General features: G+C 48.8%; 3 protein-coding genes across 3 annotated transcripts; 1 reads left to right on the plus strand and 2 right to left on the minus strand.

Moving 5' to 3' along the window:
• Positions 1-1,007: 1,007 nt before the first annotated feature.
• LOC120683509 lies at positions 1,008-2,576 on the minus strand. The gene has a single exon (XM_039965587.1). The coding sequence runs from the start codon at positions 2,190-2,192 to the stop codon at positions 1,431-1,433; it is 762 nt and encodes a 253-aa protein (XP_039821521.1). The 5' UTR covers positions 2,193-2,576; the 3' UTR covers positions 1,008-1,430.
• Positions 2,577-10,073: 7,497 nt separating this feature from the next.
• On the plus strand, positions 10,074-12,680 carry LOC120682963 (nudix hydrolase 26, chloroplastic-like). The gene is made up of 6 exons (XM_039964972.1): positions 10,074-10,307; positions 10,417-10,467; positions 10,567-10,659; positions 10,870-10,964; positions 12,175-12,289; positions 12,363-12,680. Exons 1-6 carry the CDS (start codon positions 10,095-10,097, stop codon positions 12,447-12,449), a joined length of 654 nt encoding a protein of 217 aa, XP_039820906.1. The 5' UTR covers positions 10,074-10,094; the 3' UTR covers positions 12,450-12,680.
• A 1,983-nt stretch (positions 12,681-14,663) lies between these two features.
• Positions 14,664-18,564, minus strand: LOC120681807 (receptor protein kinase TMK1-like). Its single transcript, XM_039963419.1, has 2 exons — positions 16,061-18,564; positions 14,664-15,514 (listed from the first exon to the last, which is right to left on the minus strand). The coding sequence occupies exons 1-2, from the start codon at positions 18,408-18,410 to the stop codon at positions 14,988-14,990; spliced, it is 2,877 nt and encodes a 958-aa protein (XP_039819353.1). The 5' UTR covers positions 18,411-18,564; the 3' UTR covers positions 14,664-14,987.
• Between the last annotated feature and the right edge of the window lie 3,177 nt (positions 18,565-21,741).

Genomic DNA, 21,741 nt, shown 5'->3' on the forward strand with positions numbered 1-21,741 from the left:
GAAATATATCAAACAATAATGGTAAAACAATAAAGATACAACAAACCTCGTGTTCTACTAAAGAGTAGCATCCTTCTCGTATTCTTAGAAATAAAATTTTCAATTATATCTTCATAGTTGATCTCCTTCACGATATCATTTTCAATTGCTATTATCGCCAACCCATTAAGTCTTTCTTGCGTTATAGTAGAACGCAAATAGGATTTCAATAACTTGAGTTTAGAAAAAAAACTCCTTTCCACACAGATGCAACAATAATAGGAATAGTTAGCAAAATTCTATATTAATAATAGCATTAGGATAAAATGGGCACTTCTTCAAAAACTTCAAAATATCAAGAGGACCCATAGAACCCTGAAGTAATTATTGGATGATAATTAACTCTGCAAACAATCTATGCCCATCATTTGAACCAACATTTGATCAACATGCTCTTTAATGGCTGGGTCAAACTCAGCCAACATTTGAACCAATCCTAAGAAGTTACTATTGCTATCTTGGTACGACCTGCTATTACTGCCACGAAATGCTATATTGTGTTCTGCAAAAGCAAAACTTTTCTCTAATATTTGTGACATGTTCCCTACTAATAACTTCATGCTCTTTAAGTCTTTCTCCATGCTCATATTTGTGATATGTTCTCTACTAACTACTTGGAGCCCCTCCGTTTGGGAGGCCCTGTGACGTCGCCCAGCTGGCCCGGGGCCATCGACGGGCCTGTTTTGAAGGTTCGATGTCGGAAAATTCAAAAGTCAGATGATTCCTAAAATTGAGAATTGAGAATCTAGCTGATTGTGAGTTTTTTCTCTAAATAAAGTCCTCAAAATCAGCCATAAGCTGAAACAAACAGGACCTATAGCTGATTTGCGTACCTGTACACACATGTACCAGGGCGTGACGAGATGAACCTGGTAAAATGCTTATGGTCCGAGCCATCGGTTTCTACTGACCTGTCCGGTTAGCCGACGCGACGTGCGCGGCAGATAAGCATGCGGCAAAATATCAAATGGGAGCACACCAGAATTCTTGTATTCTGCATATACCACTTCGATATACCAGAAACAAATTGCGCTCTCACTCTCTCTCTCTCTCTAAAAGAGAAGAAAAACAAAAGACGGGTCCAGTAATGTGGACTCGCCCAGGCCACATTGCTCGGGCACCACCACCCCATTTGCCAAAAAAAAAAAGGACCATCCAATTTTCTAGTGCCAGAAGACTCGTTCCCACCGCACCGGTGGCCGCATCTGACTTGCGTTCTCTCGTCTCCCAGGAAACAGGATGCTGCTACTAGGCTAGCTCCTCCTAAAATCCTCTTCGTCCGCCGCCGCGATCCGCACAAGCTCCACACGCAACCTCGTCGACCATTCAAGTCAATTACCAGCTTGATTTCTTTACAATTTTCGCGGGGCGAAGAAGCAGCTGGTAATCAATCAGTAGACAGGCATGCCGAGGAGCCCCGGCAGGCGTCCGGGGCTCGGCGGCGGTGAGGGGGACTTCTTCGCCGGGCGCTCGATCGGGCCCACGTGCGAGCGGAACCCGGCGGTGACCACGGCATCGCGCACGCACCAGTGGAAGGGCGGCTGACGCATGGCCGCGGCCGCCGCCTCGCACTCGGGGCACGCCGGCCGCGGCGACCACATCGGCGGGTCCTCCAGCTCCGGCACCAGCGGGAGGAGGTACGGATCCGCCGCCGCCGCGGTGCTCATGAGGTACCAGTCGCGCTGCTCCCGCAGCTGCGCCTCGTAGTCCCAGCCGCCGAGCATGGCGGCGGGGGCCACCATGGACGCCAGATCCGTGGGCGGGAGGCGCTTGAGGATGGCCTTCTCGGGCGGGGGAGCGGCGTCCGCGGCGGAGGCCTTGTGCTTGTCGCGGCGGGCGCGGCCGCCCCGGCGCGCGCGGCGGAGGGACGCGAGGACGTAGCAGCCGGCGCCCTCGCGCGCGGCGGCGGCGGCGGCGAGGTCGGCCCCCTCGTCGAGGGGCACGCGGCGCGCGCGCCGGGGCCGCGCGAGCGCGGCCGAGATCTGGTGCGGCGCGACGCCGACGCGGTCGGCCACGACGGCCTGCAGCTTCTTGACGGCGAGCGACGGGTGCACGGTGACGGTGCCGAGGTCGACGGTGCGGTCGCCGTCGACGAAGAGCACCGACAGGACGGCGGGGGGCGGGGGCGAGGGCGCCGCGGCGAGGTCCGCCATCTCGATCTCTCGAGTTCAGCAGGCGATTGTTGGCAGGGCGGAGGCCACAAGCATCGAATCGAACCCAATCCAATCCAACCGGGGGGCGGGTTAGTACTTAGTACTAGAGGGGAACAAGAGAGAAAGGCCGCGGGAGGGTTTGGTTTTATAGCGAGGAGTTAAGGCGGTTCGGTAATTTGGGCGGTGAGGTGTGCGAGAGAAGACAAGGCAAGAGAACCGGTCTGTCCTCCTCCTGGCTTTCCTTGGCAACCAAGGCAGCGACCTGCAGCGCGAGGCCCACCCACCCAGCCCCGTTGTCCAGCGTGGGACTTGCCACAGTAGCCAGTAGAAGCGAGATGCCTACAGATTAAGACTTGTTCAAGCGGTTCCTTCGTCTCCTTAAAAGAGAGGAAGAAAGGACCTTATTAATCGATGACTATATCCGAAAGCTCAAAGCTACATACGTTTTGTTATAGATAGAAGAGAAGAAAAGGATGTTAGGCAGGGAGCTGAATTTCGGTGGAGCAGTTTATTTTTGGGCTGGGTTAGCTTTCCAGTCTGGCCAGCATCTTCTTTCACCTAAATAAATGGGCCTAGCAAGAGTCGGTGGAGCAGTTTATTTTTTTTTTCCTCAAAAAAAATAGTTCGGTACGAACAGCCCATCAATCATGCCTTGCCCACGTTGCAGCGTTCCATGACATTTGCCAAATATTTTCAGGTTTTAGCTCGAATGGTTCCAGAACACTATTTTACACGGTCCAAATGTTCTACCACTGGATGGTGGTTCCAACAGACCCACTGTCTGCCAACGACTAGTCTCGCTCAGATGCCAAATACATGGAGAGAATAGTATTAAAGAGATGAAATACATAATAACTTACATGTTTGGGGACCTATTTTGACCCATTTCATTTAGCAGGAGGAGCCCACGGGCCGACTAAATCTTCTTGGTGGTCCAGCGGTTTTTTCTTTTTTATATTTAAAAAAAATTAAAATTTCAAAAATATATGTCTGTTTTGAAATATTTCAAAAATATACCCCGGTCGCCCTCCCATAGGGCGACAGGCCCAATGTGTAATTTTTTTTTTCAAATTTGCAACGAAGTCCCTGGAGAAAAAAAAACAAGCCCTGTCGCCCGTTGGGGGGGCGACAGGGGCCTGTCGCCCGGCCCACGGGCGACCGCCGCTGGGCCCGGCCCACAGTCGCGGCAGGGGGCTTGTCGCCCCCCCCCCCCCGCGGGCGACCGGGGTCTCCCCCCTTATAAAAGCCCTAGCCCTCCCCTTCCCTCCTCATTTGAGCCCGAAAATTCCACCAAAAATCCAGAAAAAAAAGAGAGGAGTGAGGAGAAGGAAAGCGGCGAAGCCCTGCCGGATTCAGCACTTGTGATCTGCAGGTTAGTACATTTAGTTTAAATATTGTTATATTTAAGTACTACATATTTAAATATGAGTAATTTAATTTAATTAGTGCTATAATAGATCCATTTAAGTAGGAGTTCAATGATACTTTAGTTTGTAGTTACGTAGTAGTAAATTAGTTTAGAAAATTAGTTCTACGCATTTATTATTACAATTGCAGTGCTATTAGAGACATGTTTATAAATTAATTATGATTTAGAATAGAATTTGGCATATGCAGTATAGAGTTCGAGAGTCATCACGTAGTTATGAATACTTATACGTTGTAGTTGAATTCCATACTTAGTTTTTACGGATTATTGAATAAGGTAGTGAAGTAAAGAGTATAACTCGATAAGTATTATGTGATATACAGATATGTCGAGCAAAATGCAGTTTCAAGTATTTTATGGTGAATACAATGTTATGTATGGGCCAAATGGAGTAGATCTTTCTGCCTTTAAGCGCACATCTAGCGGCATAGATAAACCTCTGGAAAGGAGTTTTGGTTCCATATGTAAGTGGCTGCAGCGTGGGTTCCATGTTGATCCGTTGACACATGTGATCACTGTCCAGTCTCTTGTTAATTGGGAGGTAGAAAGTGAATTATGGGAATTAATGATGATACACAGCACTGATGACTGGCAGAAGTACATGCAAGCAGCTCTAGAGCGTGGGTGGCCTCTGGCCATTCTTGTTCAAATCCGGGAGAAGACACAAAATGAAATCCAACATTGTGCAGATCAAGGAACTCCGAGTATTCGAAGAGAGACCAATTATGTTGAGCAAGATGAGTCAGAAGAGACAGAGAACCAAAACATGGGACCACTGGGCCTTGCTGATGAGGGAGAGATGATACATAGCATTGTGGACGAGATGGAGGCAGAAGACCAAACCGCAATAGAGATGGAAGAATATGAGGACTCATCTGATGACGAGCAGTACTCATTGCCAAAAGAGTGGAAAGAGCATGGTTTTGGCAGTCATATCGCAGAAGATGTACGAAATCAGGAGTGAGAGTACAGAGGGAATGAGGTAGTGCAAGGTGCAACATATCCAAACATTGAAGCCGTAAAAGATGCTGTGAGACTATGGGCAATCTCATTGAAACGAGAATTCAGAGTCGTGAAGTCTGGCAGTAAAGAATATGAGGTGAAGTGTGTGAATGCTGGATGTCCATGGCGAGTACATGCATTCAAGGGAAAATGGAAGTCAAACTGGAAATGTTCCATTGTCACAGAGCACACTTGTTTGATGTCAGAAGTTATTCCCTCGCATCGCAATATATCATGCGACTTTGTTGCAAAGCAAATGTATGGGTTTATTATGGACAACCTAAATTATGAGTCAAAAATGATTATTCGACACATTGAGCAGACTTACCAGTACACCATCAGTTATTTGAAGGCATGGCGGGCTAAACAAAGGGTGTTCGAGATGCGGTTCGGCACATACGATGCATCATATGATAACCTACCTCGTATGTTATCCCAGGTTGCTGCTAGAAATCCTGGAAGCTTTTATGACACATACCTTTTACCAGCCGTGACTAGGGGACAAAGAATTATGCAACGAGCCTTCTTTTGCATAAGTGCTTCTGTTAGAGCATTTCAGTTTTGTCTTCCGGTGATCTGCATTGATGGCACATTTTTGACTGGAAGGTATAAAGGTCAGATACTCACCGCAATCGGTGTAGATTGCAACAACCAAATTGTTCCGCTCGCATTTGCATTTGTTGAGAATGAGAACATAGACAGTTGGTATTGGTTCCTTGAACGAGTGAAGAATCATGTTGTTGCTGCACGTCCAAATGTGTGCCTTATTAGTGATAGGCATGCAGGTATTCTGCAATCAATACTGAAATTGCAACGTGGAACTGCGATAACGCCTCCATTATGGCCTGATGTCCAAAACAGGTGGTGCATTAGGCATATGGGTGCAAACTTCTATGAACACTTCAAGAACAAGGATCTTAAGAACCTGTTTAAGAGGTTGTGCACCCAAAATCAACAGAGAAAATTCAATGCATTATGGCAGATGCTTGATCAGTTGACTGCAGAGCTAGTGAAGGTAAGGGCATCAGGAGCAGGCACGAGTCAGGCTGCAGAGGCTAGGGATTCAATTGAGAAGCCATTTTCACACTGGATTCGAGGTGCACCTAAGGAGAAATGGTCATTCCTTTATGATACCAACGGAATACGGTATGGTATTCAGACAACGAACCATGCAGAGTGTTTCAATATGGTTATGCGTTCTTGTCGTGCCTTTCCACTTGTGGGAATTGTTGAGTTCATCATGTATGGGTGCATGAAGTATTTCAGAGAGCGTTACACGGCTGCAAGCATAAACATCAGCAACCCCCAAATTCAGTTTTGCAAAAGAGTGACACAATATATGCAAGAGAAGATTGAAAAGGCAAAACTGCACCGCGTCATATCCACAGGTACAATGGAGCATAGATTTGAGGTTCTATGTAAGGATAGAAGTGGTCGTGGTATCCGTAGAGATAGAGTGGTACAGGAGAGTTTGATTATAGTTGATGGCAAAGCATTCTGCTCCTGCATGAAGCCTAAGTTATTGCATATGCCATGCTCCCATCTCATTGCGGCATGTGCAGAGTCTGCGTTACAGCCAGGACTATTTGTTTCACCGTACTTCAGCAAGGAAGCAGCTGTATCCACATGGGGACATGAGGTATACGTGATTGGAATTGTGGGGCCTTTCACTCAGGATAATGAGAATAAGATGTTTATTCCTGATCCAGCCACTAAGAAAGGCAAAGGCCGCCGTCAGACACGTCGTATACGGAATGGTATGGACGAGTCGGAAGCAAGCAAGGCACAAAAACGTTGCAGCCAATGTGGATCATTGAGTCACAACTACAAGAAGTGTCCTCAGAATGCACTTCACGATGCTGCTGACGTCGGTCCTTCCGGAAATCCCAGAGATGGAGCACCTCCTACGTTCAGACGAGCATCGGCGAGAATTGCTCGTGGAAGGCATTCGGTGTCATGATCCACAATTGTATTTCATTATTTGTAATATGTAGTAATGAAATATGGCAGGTATGTAATGAAGTATTATTGTATTTATGTGTCTAGTTTGTATGAAATATATATTTACCTATGTGTTCTCATATATTTTTGAATGCAGGTATGGAGATGGACTCCTTGCTAGACCCAGTGATCGACTCGAGCCACAGGTCTTACTTTGCAGCTGTTGAGCACCGAGCCCTAGAGGTGCTACGTCCTCGTCCACCCGGCGAGGCGATCTCTATACACCACGATTGGTGTGACCGGTATGTAATGAAATATTATTGTTTATGACTTATGTATTCGCCGGTATTCCTTTGTTTCGACATTTTTTGTTTTTTTGCAGGTTACGTGAGGCCGGCCTACTGACTCTGAGCCGTCTTGTCGAGGTTGGGCCTATTCAGCTCGACCGATCCCTCCTGACGGCGCTCGTTGACAGATGGAGGCCGGAGACACACACGTTCCACCTCCCGTGTGGGGAGATGACTCCTACGCTGCAGGACGTGGCCTACCTCCTCGGCCTCCCTATCGTCGGGGAGGCTGTAGGTTCGCGTGTGGTGGCGGCCTCATGGAAGGATGAGCTGGAGGCCCGTTTTGCCCTGGTTGACCGCGTGGATGAAGCAGGTCCGATCAACCCGCACCCGCGAGCAGCAGGTCCTTCGAAGACCTGGTTCCTACAGTTTACAGTACGTATTCATTCCAAATATAAATTTAATTGTTACAATTCACATGTTCCATTGATAGTTGAAACTATTTATGTTAATTGTTTATGCAGCCTGCCCTTTTGGCTGCGGATGCCGACGAGTACAGTGTGACCAGATCGCTGGAGGCGTACCTACTTTGGTTGTTTGGTTACATCATGTTCAACAACACTCATGGCAACTCGGTCGATAGGATTCTCCTTCCGTATGCACGGGAGATTGCGGATGGGGACAAGGACGTACCGCCCTACAGCTGGGGTGAGGCGGTACTTGCAGCCACTTACCGTGGACTCTGCGATGGGTGCATGAAGACACATGGGAACGCTATCCTGTCAGGGTGCCCACTACTGCTACAGCTTTGGTCGTACGAGAGGCTAGCCGTTGGTCGCCCCTTGGTCAGCCACGAGCCTTACCACGGGGGCATGTACGGCGACGAGGAGGACGAGAGGCCCACTATGGGAACTATTTGGATCTGGCGTCAGGTATGTTCGCAACAAGCCTAATTTTGTTATTCATTGTTACATGATGTATTAGCGCACTTTTAATTTTACTTATTCGGAATGCAGAGGTCCGGGGCACATGCGCGGGTTAAACGCGCATATCCTGAGTTTGTTTCGGAGCTCGACATGCTGACGCCCGAGGACGTTGTCTGGGAGCCTTACAGCCCAGAGGCTGTGGCTACCCGTGCACCAGCAGGCCTGTCTTCGCACTGCTCCGCGAATGCGAGCCTGTGGCTTACTTCCGCCGTCCTGGTTTATGACATCGCGGTTGAGGCATATTGCCCCTGGAGAGTCAGGAGACAGTTTGGGCAGCGCCAGGAGTTTCCGGTGCCCACCGCGTTGGAGCGTGTCAGTCGCCAGGACCACAGGTAATTATGAATGAACTTGGCTCATACATTCGTGTCGAATCTAACGATTCTTCGTGGTCCACTTTGTAGGTTGTCAAGGAGTGGCTTGTCGTGCTCTGATGATTGGCTCACCAAGATCCAGCCGTGGGTGGACCAATGGGAACAGGCAGACGAGCACTTGGTCCATCCAACAGGACCACACACAGATAGCTCCTTTAGGGCTTACCTCACCTGGTACTTACCCCGGACTCGGGCTCGTCTGGTTTTTGTTGACACTCACCCGCAGCCACACCAGGCGAGGCCTCAGGATGGCTATGCCCGGCACCACGTGGAGGCACTAGCTGGTGCGGTGAGTCTCTTGATCATATTTGCATATATATATATAATCATATTCATAAGATAATTCATGTGTTTGTAACTTTACTGAATTGATGCAGTTTCGCCTTTGCAACATGATGGAGACGGACTGCTCGACTTACTTGACGAGGGTACGTGCCGGATCCCCAATGACCCAGTTTGAGCAGATAGAGGCATGGTCGAGGCAGCGTGATCAGTTGCGTCAGGTAACGCACAACTTCGGAAGCCGTGTGCAGTACGAAGACAGCCACGGGTCGTCTCAGGCGTCGTCGTCGTTCCCGTGTCCGTCGACCATACACGGGCCGACGTCGCAGTTCTTCCCAAGTACAGGTAACGTACATATCTCTTTAAAATTACATCAAGTGTTCCTACATATTTACTAATATCACATACAGGATACGATCCAGCTACTGCGTTCGGCCATACTGGAATGTTTAGAGGGACAGCACCAGTTGGCGGACCGTATCCAGGGATGGTACCGGGGCCACAGATACCGGCGTGCACAGGTTAATTTATGTTTCGTATTTCGGTTTCTACATGTCATTACGAAATATACGAGCGTACGCTAACATCCATATTTTTTGCGTAGGATTCTACCCTGATGCGGGCGCCGGACCTTCTTCTTCCTCCTTTCGACCAGATAACGAGACATTCACCTTAGACGACTTCGACAGCTTGAGTCCAGAAGAGCCTGCCGCGCAAGGTGACCCCGATGTCTTGGGGTATTCACAGCTAGGAGGAGCACCACTTGGGTCTCTCAGCAGCAGACACCGCAGCCCCTTGCGCGTCCTGAGCGACAGGTGAGGTTTCCGGATGTTCTCACCTACTCCGAGGGACATGTCCGTGCCCAGCAGAGGGCTAAGAGGGTCCGACGCCCTAGGGGTGGTTAGATGTATATGATGTTTATTTGTAATGAGATAGCTGTGGACCGCTTATTTGTATCCGATGTTTATGATTGTGGTAGGTTACTTGTCATTTGTTTTTATAGATATTATTTATGTGAACTTATTATGTTTGTGGGTTCCATAATGCTCGTGAAATAAGGGAAGTTCTTGCGATTTTTTTCCGTGATTTAATGAAGGACAAGTTACGTGCGGTAGGAGTTAGCGGCCGAGATCTTGCCGACGATGATGACGAATACACGCTCGAATAGCTCAAAATAGGTCCCTGCAAAAATAAAAGTCCGAGAAAAAAAAAGGGGGGCCTGTCGCCCCCCCAACGGGCGACAGGCCCCTGTCGCCCGAGGGGTGGGCGACAGGCCCCTGTCGCCCGTTGGGGGGGCGACAGGTCCCCTTTTTTTTCTCCAAGGACTTCGTTGCAAATTTGAAAAAAAAAATTACACATTGTGCCTGTCGCCCTATGGGAGGGCAACCGGGTATATTTTTGAAATATTTAAAAACGGACATATATTTTTGAAATTTTAATTTTTAAAAAATATAAAAATGAAAAAACCGCGGTGGTCCATAGAACAAGGTCCGTGAGGAGGAGCCCACGGGCCACGGGCCGCTGAATTGGAGGGCTGACACTTTGGGCCCGCCCTCCATTAATCCATGTTCCATGGTCCTGCTCCTGCACCACCCCCGACTGCGATGGTGGTGGCCGCCGCATCTGCACGCTGCTTGGTCATCGTTCCCCACAGCCGCCCCGCCGCCGCGCTCCGCCTTCCACGACGAATCACCAGGCCCCCGCTCTCCTGCTCGACCTCTGCCTCGCCGCTCGTCACCGTCGCATCCATGGACGCGCCGCCGCAGGGCTACCGCACCAACGTCGGCATCTGCCTCGCCAACCCCTCCCTCACCAAGGCAAGCTCGCGTCCCCTCAAGCCCGATCCTTCCTTCGGCTATCTCATGCCCCATCCCCACGTATTTTCGGGTTCCTTCGTCCTCATGGTTGTGCCCTCCTTGTCTCCAGATTTTCTCGGCTTCTAGGATCGACATTCCTAGCGCGTGGCAGATGCCTCAGGTGACTTGGGATATTCTGCTCTACTCATTGACATCTAATTTTGCTTAGCCTAAGCGTACAATTCCTAAACCAAATCCTCGAGTACTAATCTGCACACAGGGTGGTATCGATGCAGGGGAAGAACCGAGAGCAGCTGCTATTAGGGAATTGAGAGAAGAAACTGGCGTCACATCTGCAGAGATCGTGGCTGAGGTCGGTTGACCTCTTTATCTGATTCCCTCGCAACCCCTTCACTTCATGATTATAATTGCGAAATGCCCAGTGTCTACTAACTATCCTACGACGGCAGGTAGCAGTTTATTGACAAGAAGCCCCCTAATGCCTTTACCTTAATAGCCTGATGGTTAAGATAGTTTTGCCTTTTGTTAAGTGATATCTGAGTGCATGAGTCCATTTTTGTAGGCTCCTAACTGGTTAACATATGATTTCCCGCCGGATGTGAGAGAAAAACTGAATGCTAGGTGGGGAACAGATTGGAAAGGCCAGGCTCAAAAATGGTAAGCTGCTGAATTTTCTATGCGGTAACTGCATGTCCTTTTCTTGGCCTCAACTTTCAAACTGCAAGAACAATCCTAGATGGCTGACTGGTATAGCTACTTGATATGAAACAATATATGAATGTAAGATCCTGACAGTATAGTTTCTGCATGAGATGCAAGCAAGAGCAGTCAAATACAAGTGTCCCGGGGAACGAGAGGACAACCCGGGCGGCCAGCAGGCCAGCCTCTGAATCAAGCGCCCCGGGTTCGAATCTTGTCGGCCGTGCTCTCGCTAGAGTGGAGAGCAGGTCGGCCGGGGCGCAAGAACCCCGGTGCCTAGTGTCCTGATCCAGGGTGCTACTCTAGCCTCTGGCCCCTATCAAATACAAATACAAGTGTCCCTTATTGTAGTGACATTGAAAAGTTCTCCCATGAGATGCAGGCACAGAAGTTCAATACGAACCTTCTTATGGCTGAATTGGATAGGGATGGCAGAGCTTGGGGCAAAATGTAGTGGGTACAGAACTCCAGATATCAAATAACTAGGGATTTTATATTGAATTGGGCGACTGTTCTAAGGTTCATGAAAAGTTTGATTGATAAACAGATAGACTTGATCTACTCTCATCCTTGTCCTGAGTCAAATTTGTTGATCCAAGACATTCCTGTTCCATCCGTTGGTAGGAGCTTTTTTCTTCTTCTTCTAATAACATCACTGGTGTAAATTTTACAGCTGATAGTCTGTAATTTGTGTGGCATGGTTTGCTGAACTTTTACAATTTGGTCTTGTTGGATCTTAGATGAGATGGGCTAAGAAATAATACAATTTGGTCTTGTTGGATCTTAGATGAGATGGGCTAAGAAATAAGTTTCAGTTGGATTTCAGTAGAGAGACATCATTAGGCCTGCTTATCCATGGATCTAGTATTCTAGTTAAGCCCACTTACACTATCAGGTCACATGTGCTGCTATTCTACCCCTACTATCTTTGGGCTCAGGACTAGGAGATAGTGTGGTTGATTGATTAGTTTGGGCCCAGGACTTGGAGATATTGTAGATGGGCTGTACTAGATCCTTGTTTCTGTCATACTGTATTTTTGTTTATATCTTATCACCTGTCCTACTATCCCTGACAGAACTCTCAACTCAAAGTAATTTAACAAGCTTTCCTGCTTCTTAGTAGCTGTTGTGGTATGTGACGTGTGGGCATGTGATGCAAAAAATGCAGGTTTTTATTTAGATTTACTGGAAATGATGATGAGATTAACCTTAATGGTGATGGATCTGAGAAGCCAGAATTTGCTGAATGGACATGGATGACACCCCAGGAAGTTATTGAAAAGGTGGGCTGTTTACCTGTCCTTTGCCCCCTTGATCCCTTCTGAAGTATATAATGATATATTTCCATTTGAGCAGGCAGTTGAGTTCAAAAAACCTGTATATGAGGAAGCACTGAAACACTTTACCCCCTATCTACAGTCAGATCCAACTCCTTCATCTTAGATTCAACCAGTTTGCATATATTTATTTTTATTTGGAGCTACCCTGTTGTACCGAAACCCCAATAATTTGTCATGAAGTGATGGAGGTATGCTAGTATTTTATAATGGATGGCCTATTGTGGTCAATTATTATGTCAGCATTGGATCCTCATCCTTTCAGTTATTATCATATAATAAGTCATGCAAACATATTATGATAACTATCTAATTTAGTTTTTGCCGGTTTGGAACATGTCCAGTGTTTCTTGAAGCTTTTGCCATCGCAATTAACTCAATGCATTGGGGGGCACAATGCTGAACTATTAGTACTATATTATTGTTATTGTACTATAGAGATTGGAGACTAGTGTACAGCAATGTCATGTAATGTGGGGATTGTCGGAAAATGATGTGTGTTTGGCAACAGCAGATAGATATCAATGGGTGGGACTTGTTTGGGAGGACAAACTGCAAAGAAAGCAAAAGTGTTTGTTACACGTTGTACTGCGCCATGATATTGTCGCCTTTGGAGTTGCGGTGCCCCTTACCTCTCCCGCTGGCGGACCGGATGTGTGATGAAAACACGAGGCGCGTGCGTAGGAGCATGAAGCATCCTTAAATGGCCGCCGATAAAGGTTGGTGGGTCTCTAGCATTGGAGAAAGAAAGCAACTACTCCTAACTGGTTTCTTGTGTGTTGGCGTGCTTCTTTACCTCACGAATTGGGTACGCTTTGGCTTTGGTCGAAGGAGTCTGTCTCTCTTTTAATGTGGGTTCGCTTGCCCTTTTTTCTTTCCTTCCTTTTTTTCTGACGGCAACAGGGTTTAGTGACCTGCACAAAAATAAAAGCGATGTCAAAGAAAATCCATGCGAGGTTCATCATTTTGATCTCTCCAGTTGGTGTTGTTGCTGAAACGAAAACAAGCACCACGGTTCTCACGGGGGAAGTCGTCTTGAAAGTGAAGTGCGGACTATCTATGAGCAGGACCCTAGCAAGGGGCAAGGGCTATGCAACTGCAACTGCCAATGGTGGTCATCATCACAGGACATACACATACCCTCCCTACCCTCCCCTGCATGGCTGGCACTGCCAACGTGGCCGCACCCAATAAATAATTCAGTAGCGGTGGAAGAACTTGGAAACAAGTGGTGCTCCCAGGTGTGCTGTTCTCTCACATGGCGCTTGCTCTCTGTGGTGCATGTTTCGCACCCGGCCACATGTCTCCTCTCGGTCTCATTACAACAGTATATTCTACCCGCTGTTTCATTTGTCCTAATCGCTTCTTCCATTTCTCCATTCATCATATGAAGAGGCACAAGTTGAGCAATGGTTTTCCTTACACCAGATCTACCAGCAGTGAGTGAGGATGAGCAGTGTGGCCGTGCCTAGCCTAGCTATCAGATCGTGCCACTAGCTAGTGCTGCCTGTATTATCGTGCCACTGCGTTCGGCAGACTGAAGCTGGAGGCTGGAGCTGGAATGGTGTGAGAGAAAAATACTATTGGGCTGGCTGGAGCTGGTGGCTGGAGTGTTGTGAGAGGAAAATACCGTTGGACTGAAGCTGGTGCCACTAGCTAGTCCTGCCTGTATTATTAGAGCCGAGTCGAGAGTGTGGCGAGCATGTGTACTCCGGCCGGTGATAAGAAGATATGCAGTATGTGGGAGCCTGCACTGCGCTGCATATATATGATCTGACCTCATCAATCATGGTCATGGATGCTATGCTATATATGCTACACATTGACAGGTGTGGCGTGGAGCCTCAAGTCTGCTGGAGTCTTGTTTGCTTGCTCCCTGTCCCTGCTGGTGAAGAGGGAGAGGGAGAGGTCAGGAATTCAGGTCACGACTATGCCGTTGGGGTGCCAGCAGCTAGCCACCCCTCCGGTACGGTACATGCCATCATCTAACTGATAGCTAGCCTTGAGATACCTTTTGTTTTTTTAAAAAAAAGATACCTTTTTTTGAAGCTTTGAGATACTACTAGCACCCCGGCCCTCTAGCGTAGCAGTGTTGGAAGAATAACAGTAGATGTGTACCATGCCATGATTCGTTTCCCGCGCTTGGGACATCGATAATTATGTAGTAGGCATGAGATGCCTCCAGTGCAGGGCTTTTGGAAGGTGCCAAAAGCAAGCCTGGACTGATGGCTACTGCCTGTGTGTGACGACAGTGTGAGCGAGGTTCCTCTCATGATTTGGATCACTACTCCTTGCAGAGCACAAGACAGGAGATGCCATCCATTTGCAAAAAAATTTCCTTCCAGGCACAGGAAACTAAGCAAGCATTACACATGTCTTGATGACGGCTCGGAAAAGCCAGAGATTGGAATAACACTGAAGCAATCCTACTACCAAAAAGAAACATATCATCATCTATATCTACACAAGAAGGAAGCACGAGCACATGGGCAATGCTGCGCTCTTTTTTTTTCCTTTTTTTTTACCTACAAACAACGAATTAAACGCTGTGCCGAAACAGGCGAGAGAGAGAGAGAGAGATGTGCTACTTATTATCCCATCACCGTAGTCGGTAGATAAAGATGATGTTGACGCTTCCTCCTCTTCACCGGCCGTCCGCCGAAGTGAACGACTCGGCAAACCCGGCCGGCCGGGCCGGGATGCTACCCTTGCTGTCTTCCAAGCTCAGGATGCTCCCGTCCGTCATGCTGGCCTCTGCGTCCTGCCAGCTCTTCACCATCTGCAGCAGCGGCAGGTGCAGGTCGATGCCCAGGTAATCTTCGGCCTCGTCCTTCACAGGCTTCCACTTCTCCACCATCGGGACCAGCACGTTCACGGCGTGCCCCATGTCCGGCCGCTGGGAGGGCTCCCGGGCAGTGCAGTGTCCAGCAAGCTCCGCGATCACGCTGATGCTATCCAAGATCTCGTCGTCCGCCACGTCCAGAGTGGGATCGATCGCCGCCCTCAGCTTCTCCTCATCCTTCCTTATCTGACAGAACCAGTATGCCAGATGACGGGTTTCCTCGCCCTCGCCTACACGGCTGTCATCAATAGCAGTTGTCCCTGTTATCAGTTCCAGCAGCACTACCCCAAAGCTGAAGACATCTGCCTTTGTGGAGATTTTCCCCGTCACTGCAGGATCACAATAACAACTTGTCATCAGCCACACATTCAGGAGACGATCATAATATCATAATAACCAAAAATGAAAAATTACTAAACAGTGGCTATCTTTTGCAGCATTAAAACAGGATATAATATTGGACCGACTTTAAGTTTATTATTGATTGACTATTACTCAACATTCATTAAAAAATATCTCACCTCATGCACAAACAACTATAATACCGTGAGCTAATAACTGTACATTTCGAGCCAGTTATGATGTGTGAAACGACCTTTACAGTTCCAAGATAACTATGAGATCAATTCGGTTACATGACAAGAGGCTATTCCGTGGTCTTTAAAAAAAAGAGGATAGTTTGTGATGGAAAAAAACAGACTTCTATTTCTAGAACCCTCTTAGTCCATATAAGGCAGACATTGGTTGCAGACTCATAATGAAATATGCTGGCAATTTGTCACCTAAAATTCTGATATCTCACAATAGTAACATATAATGGTCACAATTAAAGCGAAAGCAACCGAGATTAAAATGGTATGCTTTTAAAATTTTACCTGCATACTCAGGAGCCAAGTATCCAAATGTTCCGGCGAGTCTGGTTGCCACAGAGAAGTTCTCATCTGGCGCATCTTTCATCAGCCCAAAATCTGACACCTTTGCCCGGAAGTCATCGCCTAGTAGAATGTTTGCGGACTTGAGATCCCTGTGAATGAAGCGGTGATGACCCAGGTTGTGCAGATATTCCATTCCACGGGCGACATCCAAGGCGATGTTGAGCCTCTTCTTCCACGAGAGAGGCTCCAGCCCAAGCTGCTTCCACTGGAACAGATGCCTGCTCAAAGCCCCATTAGGCATGTATTCATAGACCAGCAGCCTCTCGTTCCCTTCGATTGCATATCCCAGAATCGACACCAAATTGCGGTGCCGTAACTTGGTTAGAACGGCAATCTCAGCTTGGAACTCGTCTAAAGCCTTGTTGCTGACCGCAACAGCCTCCATCCTCTTCACCGCAATCATGGTGCCGTCGTGCAGCTCCCCTTTGTAAACGACGCCGAAGCCCCCACGGCCAAGCACATTCTCCTTGGCAAAATTTTTGGTGGCACCACGGAGGACCTGCACTGCAATCACGAAATTTCCAGCCTCGATCATGTGGACATCACCAGCCAAGCTGCTGCTCCCGCTATGTGTATTGCCTTGAGATGTGCCGCTGCTGCCGTCATTGGTCGCCACAACAATCTTGGCCAAGTTGTCTGGATCGGAACTATCACGGGGATGGACGACAACAGAGGCTGCCTGTGGAGGCGTTGATGCCCTTTTCTTGCAGAAGAACGCAGAACCCACCGCTACCAGAGCAACCACGCTGACTGCAACCGGAATGGTTGTGTCCAGCAAGACAGCTGATGAGGTCTTCCTCACATTCCCCGGGATGGCTGCATTACTGCCATGTGAGCCTGGTGCGCCGCTGGGAGTTGCTGGAGAATGAGGGGAGCTGTTTGGTTGCGCATCCGGCGGCGCCGCCGTGCTATTGAAGTTGAGATTACCAGAGACATCCACCTGGACGCTCGGCTTGAAGGTGGGCAGTGGCCCAGATAAGTCATTCATGGACAAGTCCAGCTTCCGAAGCGAGTCAAGGTTGGTGAGGCTGTCCGGCACTTGGCCGCTGAGATGGTTCCCGCCGAGGATGACGTCTAAGAGCGTGGTGATGTTGCCGAGACTCGGGCTGATTGTGCCGTTGAGGCCTTTGTCCGGCAGGTTGAGCACGGTGACTTTGCCCTGGACGCAGGAAACGCCAGCCCAACCCGCCGCGCAGGGGTCGTTCCCGGACCAGGTATCGACGAGCCCGGTGGGGTACTGGACGTCGGCGAGGAATTGGAGCAATGCCATGACCACCGGCGCGCAGGTGTCCCCGGGCTTGGCGGCACAGAACCCGTTGCCGGAGAAGGTGAAATTGGGCGCCTTGACGGGCGGGATGGGGCCCAAGAGGTTGTTGTTGTTGAGCTTGAGCTCCTGGAGGTCGGGTAAGGCGGCGAGGCCAGGTGGCACGAGGCCCAGGAGCTGGTTGCTGTTGAGCCTGACTGTGTAGAGGTCCTTGCAGGCGGCGATGGCGTCGGGGATGGGGCCGGAGAACTGGTTGCCGTGCAGCCAGAGCTCCTGGAGGCTGGGCATGGTGGCGATGACATCGAGCGTGCCGGAGAGCTTGGTCTCGCCGAGCTGGTTGTTGAGCCAGAGCCTCTGGATGCCGGAGGCGTTGAAGGTGTCGGGGATGGGGCCGGAGAGGTTGTTGTAGGAGAGGGTGAGGTTCTGGAGGCTGTTCATGGTGCCGAGGAAGGGCGGGACGGCGCCGGAGAGGCTGCAGTTGTCGAGGGAGAGGACCTGCAGCTGCTGGGCGGAGGCGGAGAGCCCGTCGGGCAGCGCCCAGCCGCCGTTGGAGGCGTTGAGGCGGGGGTTGTTGCCGAGGGAGATCTCGAGGAGGGCGGTGAGGCCGTCGAAGAAGTCGGTGGGGATGGAGTCGAAGGCGTTGTCGTTGAGGAAGGCCTGGCGGAGGGCGGACATGCCGCGGAAGGAGGGGAGCGGGCCGGAGAGGCGGTTGCCCTGGAGGCTGAGGCCCTGGAGGGCGGCGAGGGAGGAGATGGTGGCGGGGAGGGTGCCGGCGAGGCCGGCGTTCTTGAGGTCGAGGTTGTCGACGCGGCCCGAGCGGTCGCAGGAGACGTGCGGCCAGGCGGGGGGCCCGCACGCGTCGTCGTTGTCGGGCCATCCGAGCGCGTCGGGGTTGGTCAGGGACTTGCGGAGGTCCTTGAGCGCGGCGATGTCGGTCGGGTGCGTGGCCGCCGCCGCCGGCGTGGCGAGGAGGAGGGAGAGGAGTAGGGGGAGGATGGGAGCGGCGGCAGCGGCGGCGGAGTCCATGTGGATGGCGGAGGCGGCGTGGCGCGGGACGGGGGGAGGAGCATTGAAGAGGAACGGGCGGCGGGGCCTGGAGGGTAGAGGGAGGAGGCGGCGGCGGGGAGGAGGACTGACCCCGACTGAGGAGGAGAGGAGAGGATGCTCCTCTTGTTGTTTTGTGGATGAGAGGAGAGGATGCTCCTCTTGTTGTTTTGTGGACTGGTTGGGGGCTTGGATGGGAATATGGAATGTGCCCTTTTTCTCCTCCCTTTCTCAATGTGAGAAAGAGAAGAGCGAGAAGATTTACGACCCACCAATTTGGTCAAAAATTTTGGAAATAGAATCTTACTAATTTGGAAGATTAAATAAAATATATTTATAATTTTTTTGTACGGATGGGTTGCAAATAGCGAGACGAATCTAATGAGTCTAATTAATTCATGATTAATCCATAATTAGAGGATGGTTACTGTAGTATCATTGTTGAAAAATATGGATTAAGGAGGCTCATTATATTCTTCTCGCGATTTACAACTCATCCGTGTAAAAAGTTTGTAAATAAATTTTATATAATACTTTATGTATGTATATAAATATTTAATGTGATATTTTTTTATGTAGAATTTTGAAATTTAAATACAACCTTCTTGGATCTAGGCTAGTACTCTGATGAATGAATGAATGAAATAAGAGCCCGTTTAGTTTCCAAAATTTTTTGAGTGCTACCGTAACTGACAATATTTGACCACTAATTAGGAGTATTAAATGTGGATAATTGACAAAATCCATCCCACAACCTCAGGTGAAATTGCGAGACGAATCTTTTAAACCTAATTGGATCATGATTGGACAATATCGTGCTACAGTAACCAACCTCTAATGATAGATTAATTAGTCTTAATAGATTCACCTCGTGATTTTCCGTCCATCCATGTAATTAATTTTATAATTAGTCTATATTTAATACTTCTAATTAGTGGTCAAACGTTGTCTAAAATTTTTCACCCAAAATTTTTTGAGAACTATACACCCCCTAAGAGAAACGAACAGCGCTGTGATTAGCTCCCAGGCTGCCCCCTTTCTCTCTGCAAGACCCCGCCACGACGCTACACAAGAAGAGCACACTCCATACCATTTGCCAGGAACCTGAACAGATATCACATCAGCTGGTCTGCATCCATCCCCACCACCACGACTACCACTCCTTACCTGGGAGATCATATCATATCCTCGGAGAATTCATTACGACGGTAATTATCAATCACACACGTTTACTAATATTTTTTATTTACTCCGATCCAATACACCAGCAAATGAGAATCCTCCCTCCATTAACATCCATCCATCTCCGTTATTATCACGCGTCATCACCATGTCGATCCCTTTCCTCTAATTTTTTCTACATTGCTTCAGTGTAACCATCAGTTTGTTATCTCATGCAATTTCCTATAATCCTTTTGATTTCATTTTTTCAAAAACCTTAACTGTTGGATATAGATACAACATCCCAAGTCCTTCTCTCTTCTTATTTCTTTTTTCTCCTCTCGTTCTCTTCTTTTGCCTGTTGGGAACCGATGTGGCCCTCATACCCACTAACCTGAAGATCTACATCTAAGACACACCAATTCACTCTAGAGTCGGTTATTCTTTTAAATTTCTAGTTACTTAGTGTACAAGGTTCTTTCGACGGCAGAGCCGCCTTCTCGCTTCCGGGTGACAGAGCCTACCAACAGATAAATTGTAACATCCCGAAAAATTCACCAAAATAAATCATTCGCTAAGATCAGTTTCAAAATCTTTTTCGTCGTTAAGCTCAAATCGTTTGAAAATCTTTTCTGTCCGAGACCAATCTCCTGAAATCATTCCCGGCGATCCGCCGTACCGACACCAGTACCAATCACCATCTTGTCTCTCTGTTCTTCCTCGATCCGCGTGCATCGCTTCCCGGCCGAATGCCGCAGCTCACGCGCGTGGCCGACCGCCGCCGCAAATCGCGCCGACGCCTCCCTCTCTTCATTTTCTTCTCTCCTCTTTCTTTTTCTCCTTCTCTTTTTCTCCCTTTTCCCCTTTTTCTTTTTCTCCTTTTCTTTTTCTCCTCCTCCTTTTTTCCTTCTCTCTCCCTCTCGCTTTCCTGCACGCGCGCGGCTCCTTCCCTGTGCGCCCATGCGCTGCACGCGCGCCCCCCACGCGCACCACGCGCCCGGGATGCCGGGCGCGCCACTTGGCCCCTGCCCGAGTCGTCCCGTCACCTTGTGCCGCCTCGCTGCTCTCGCCGCCGCTCCGCGACGACGAGCGCCATTAATGGCCGCCGAGAAGCTCGCCGGCCACCACCACCGCGCCCAATCCTCCACACCTCGCCCCGCCCTATAAGTACCCCCTGCGCGTCGCCCTCGCTCCCACAACCCCGGCCGCCACCGCCAGCGCCCCTCTCCGACCTCCCAGCGCCGCCGGCACAGCCGCCCCCCATCAGCCTCCGCCCGTCGCCGTGGAGCCGCCTCCTCGCCGCGCCCCAGCTCAAGGTGAGGAGGGGAATCGAATCCTCTTGCTTTCGCTCTCCGTTTCCCCCTCCTCCATGGCCGCCCCAAGCCCCCAGGGCTGCGGGCCCAAGGCCGCCGGCGCCTCCTACCCCCTCCTCTATTTTCTCGTGGCTAGAGAGGAGGAAGAAGGGGCAGTTTTGCCCCTAGGCCCCTCCCTTCTCTCCTTTTTGTTTAAGAGCCCCCCTCTCACTAGACCCTTTTCCATATAAGCCCTCCCTATTATTCCTTTTCAAGAAATGAGCCCTCCCACCACATAAAAGTAATTTCAATTAGACTCTTGCCCTTTCTAGTTCAGCCCAGGCATTTCTAAAAATTACAACCAAATCATTTGCTCTTCCAAAAGAATTTGCAAGGAGCCCCTCCCTTATTTCTTTTCAAGAATAGGTCCCTCCACTATATGAAAGTAATTATACATAAGGATGGATTCGGATGTTTATTCGAATGTCAAATTTTTGGTCATTTTTCTTCGATTATGGACAAATAAGATATAGAATTTACTATGTAAATTCATAGCCTTGTATTTAACATTGATCTTGTAAAGATTCATAAAAACTAAACCTCAAATTTATCATATATATATTCTCAAATAATAGATATAAAAATTCAAATACGGATCGGATACGGATTCGAATCTTTTTTCACCTTTTTAATTGTAGGGAGCAAATAATACATAAAAAATCTATACAAAATTTTATTCTTATGTGTAATAATATGCTTGATAATATAAAAAATATTAGCATAAAATTTTAAGCATATCTATTTTAAAATATTAAATTTGTTCTAAGAATTCGGATGTCTAGATCCATCCTTAATTATAC

The sequence above is a fragment of the Panicum virgatum genome, chromosome 7N, assembly GCF_016808335.1.
Source record: "Panicum virgatum strain AP13 chromosome 7N, P.virgatum_v5, whole genome shotgun sequence".
NCBI classification, from domain to species: Eukaryota; Viridiplantae; Streptophyta; class Magnoliopsida; order Poales; family Poaceae; genus Panicum; species Panicum virgatum.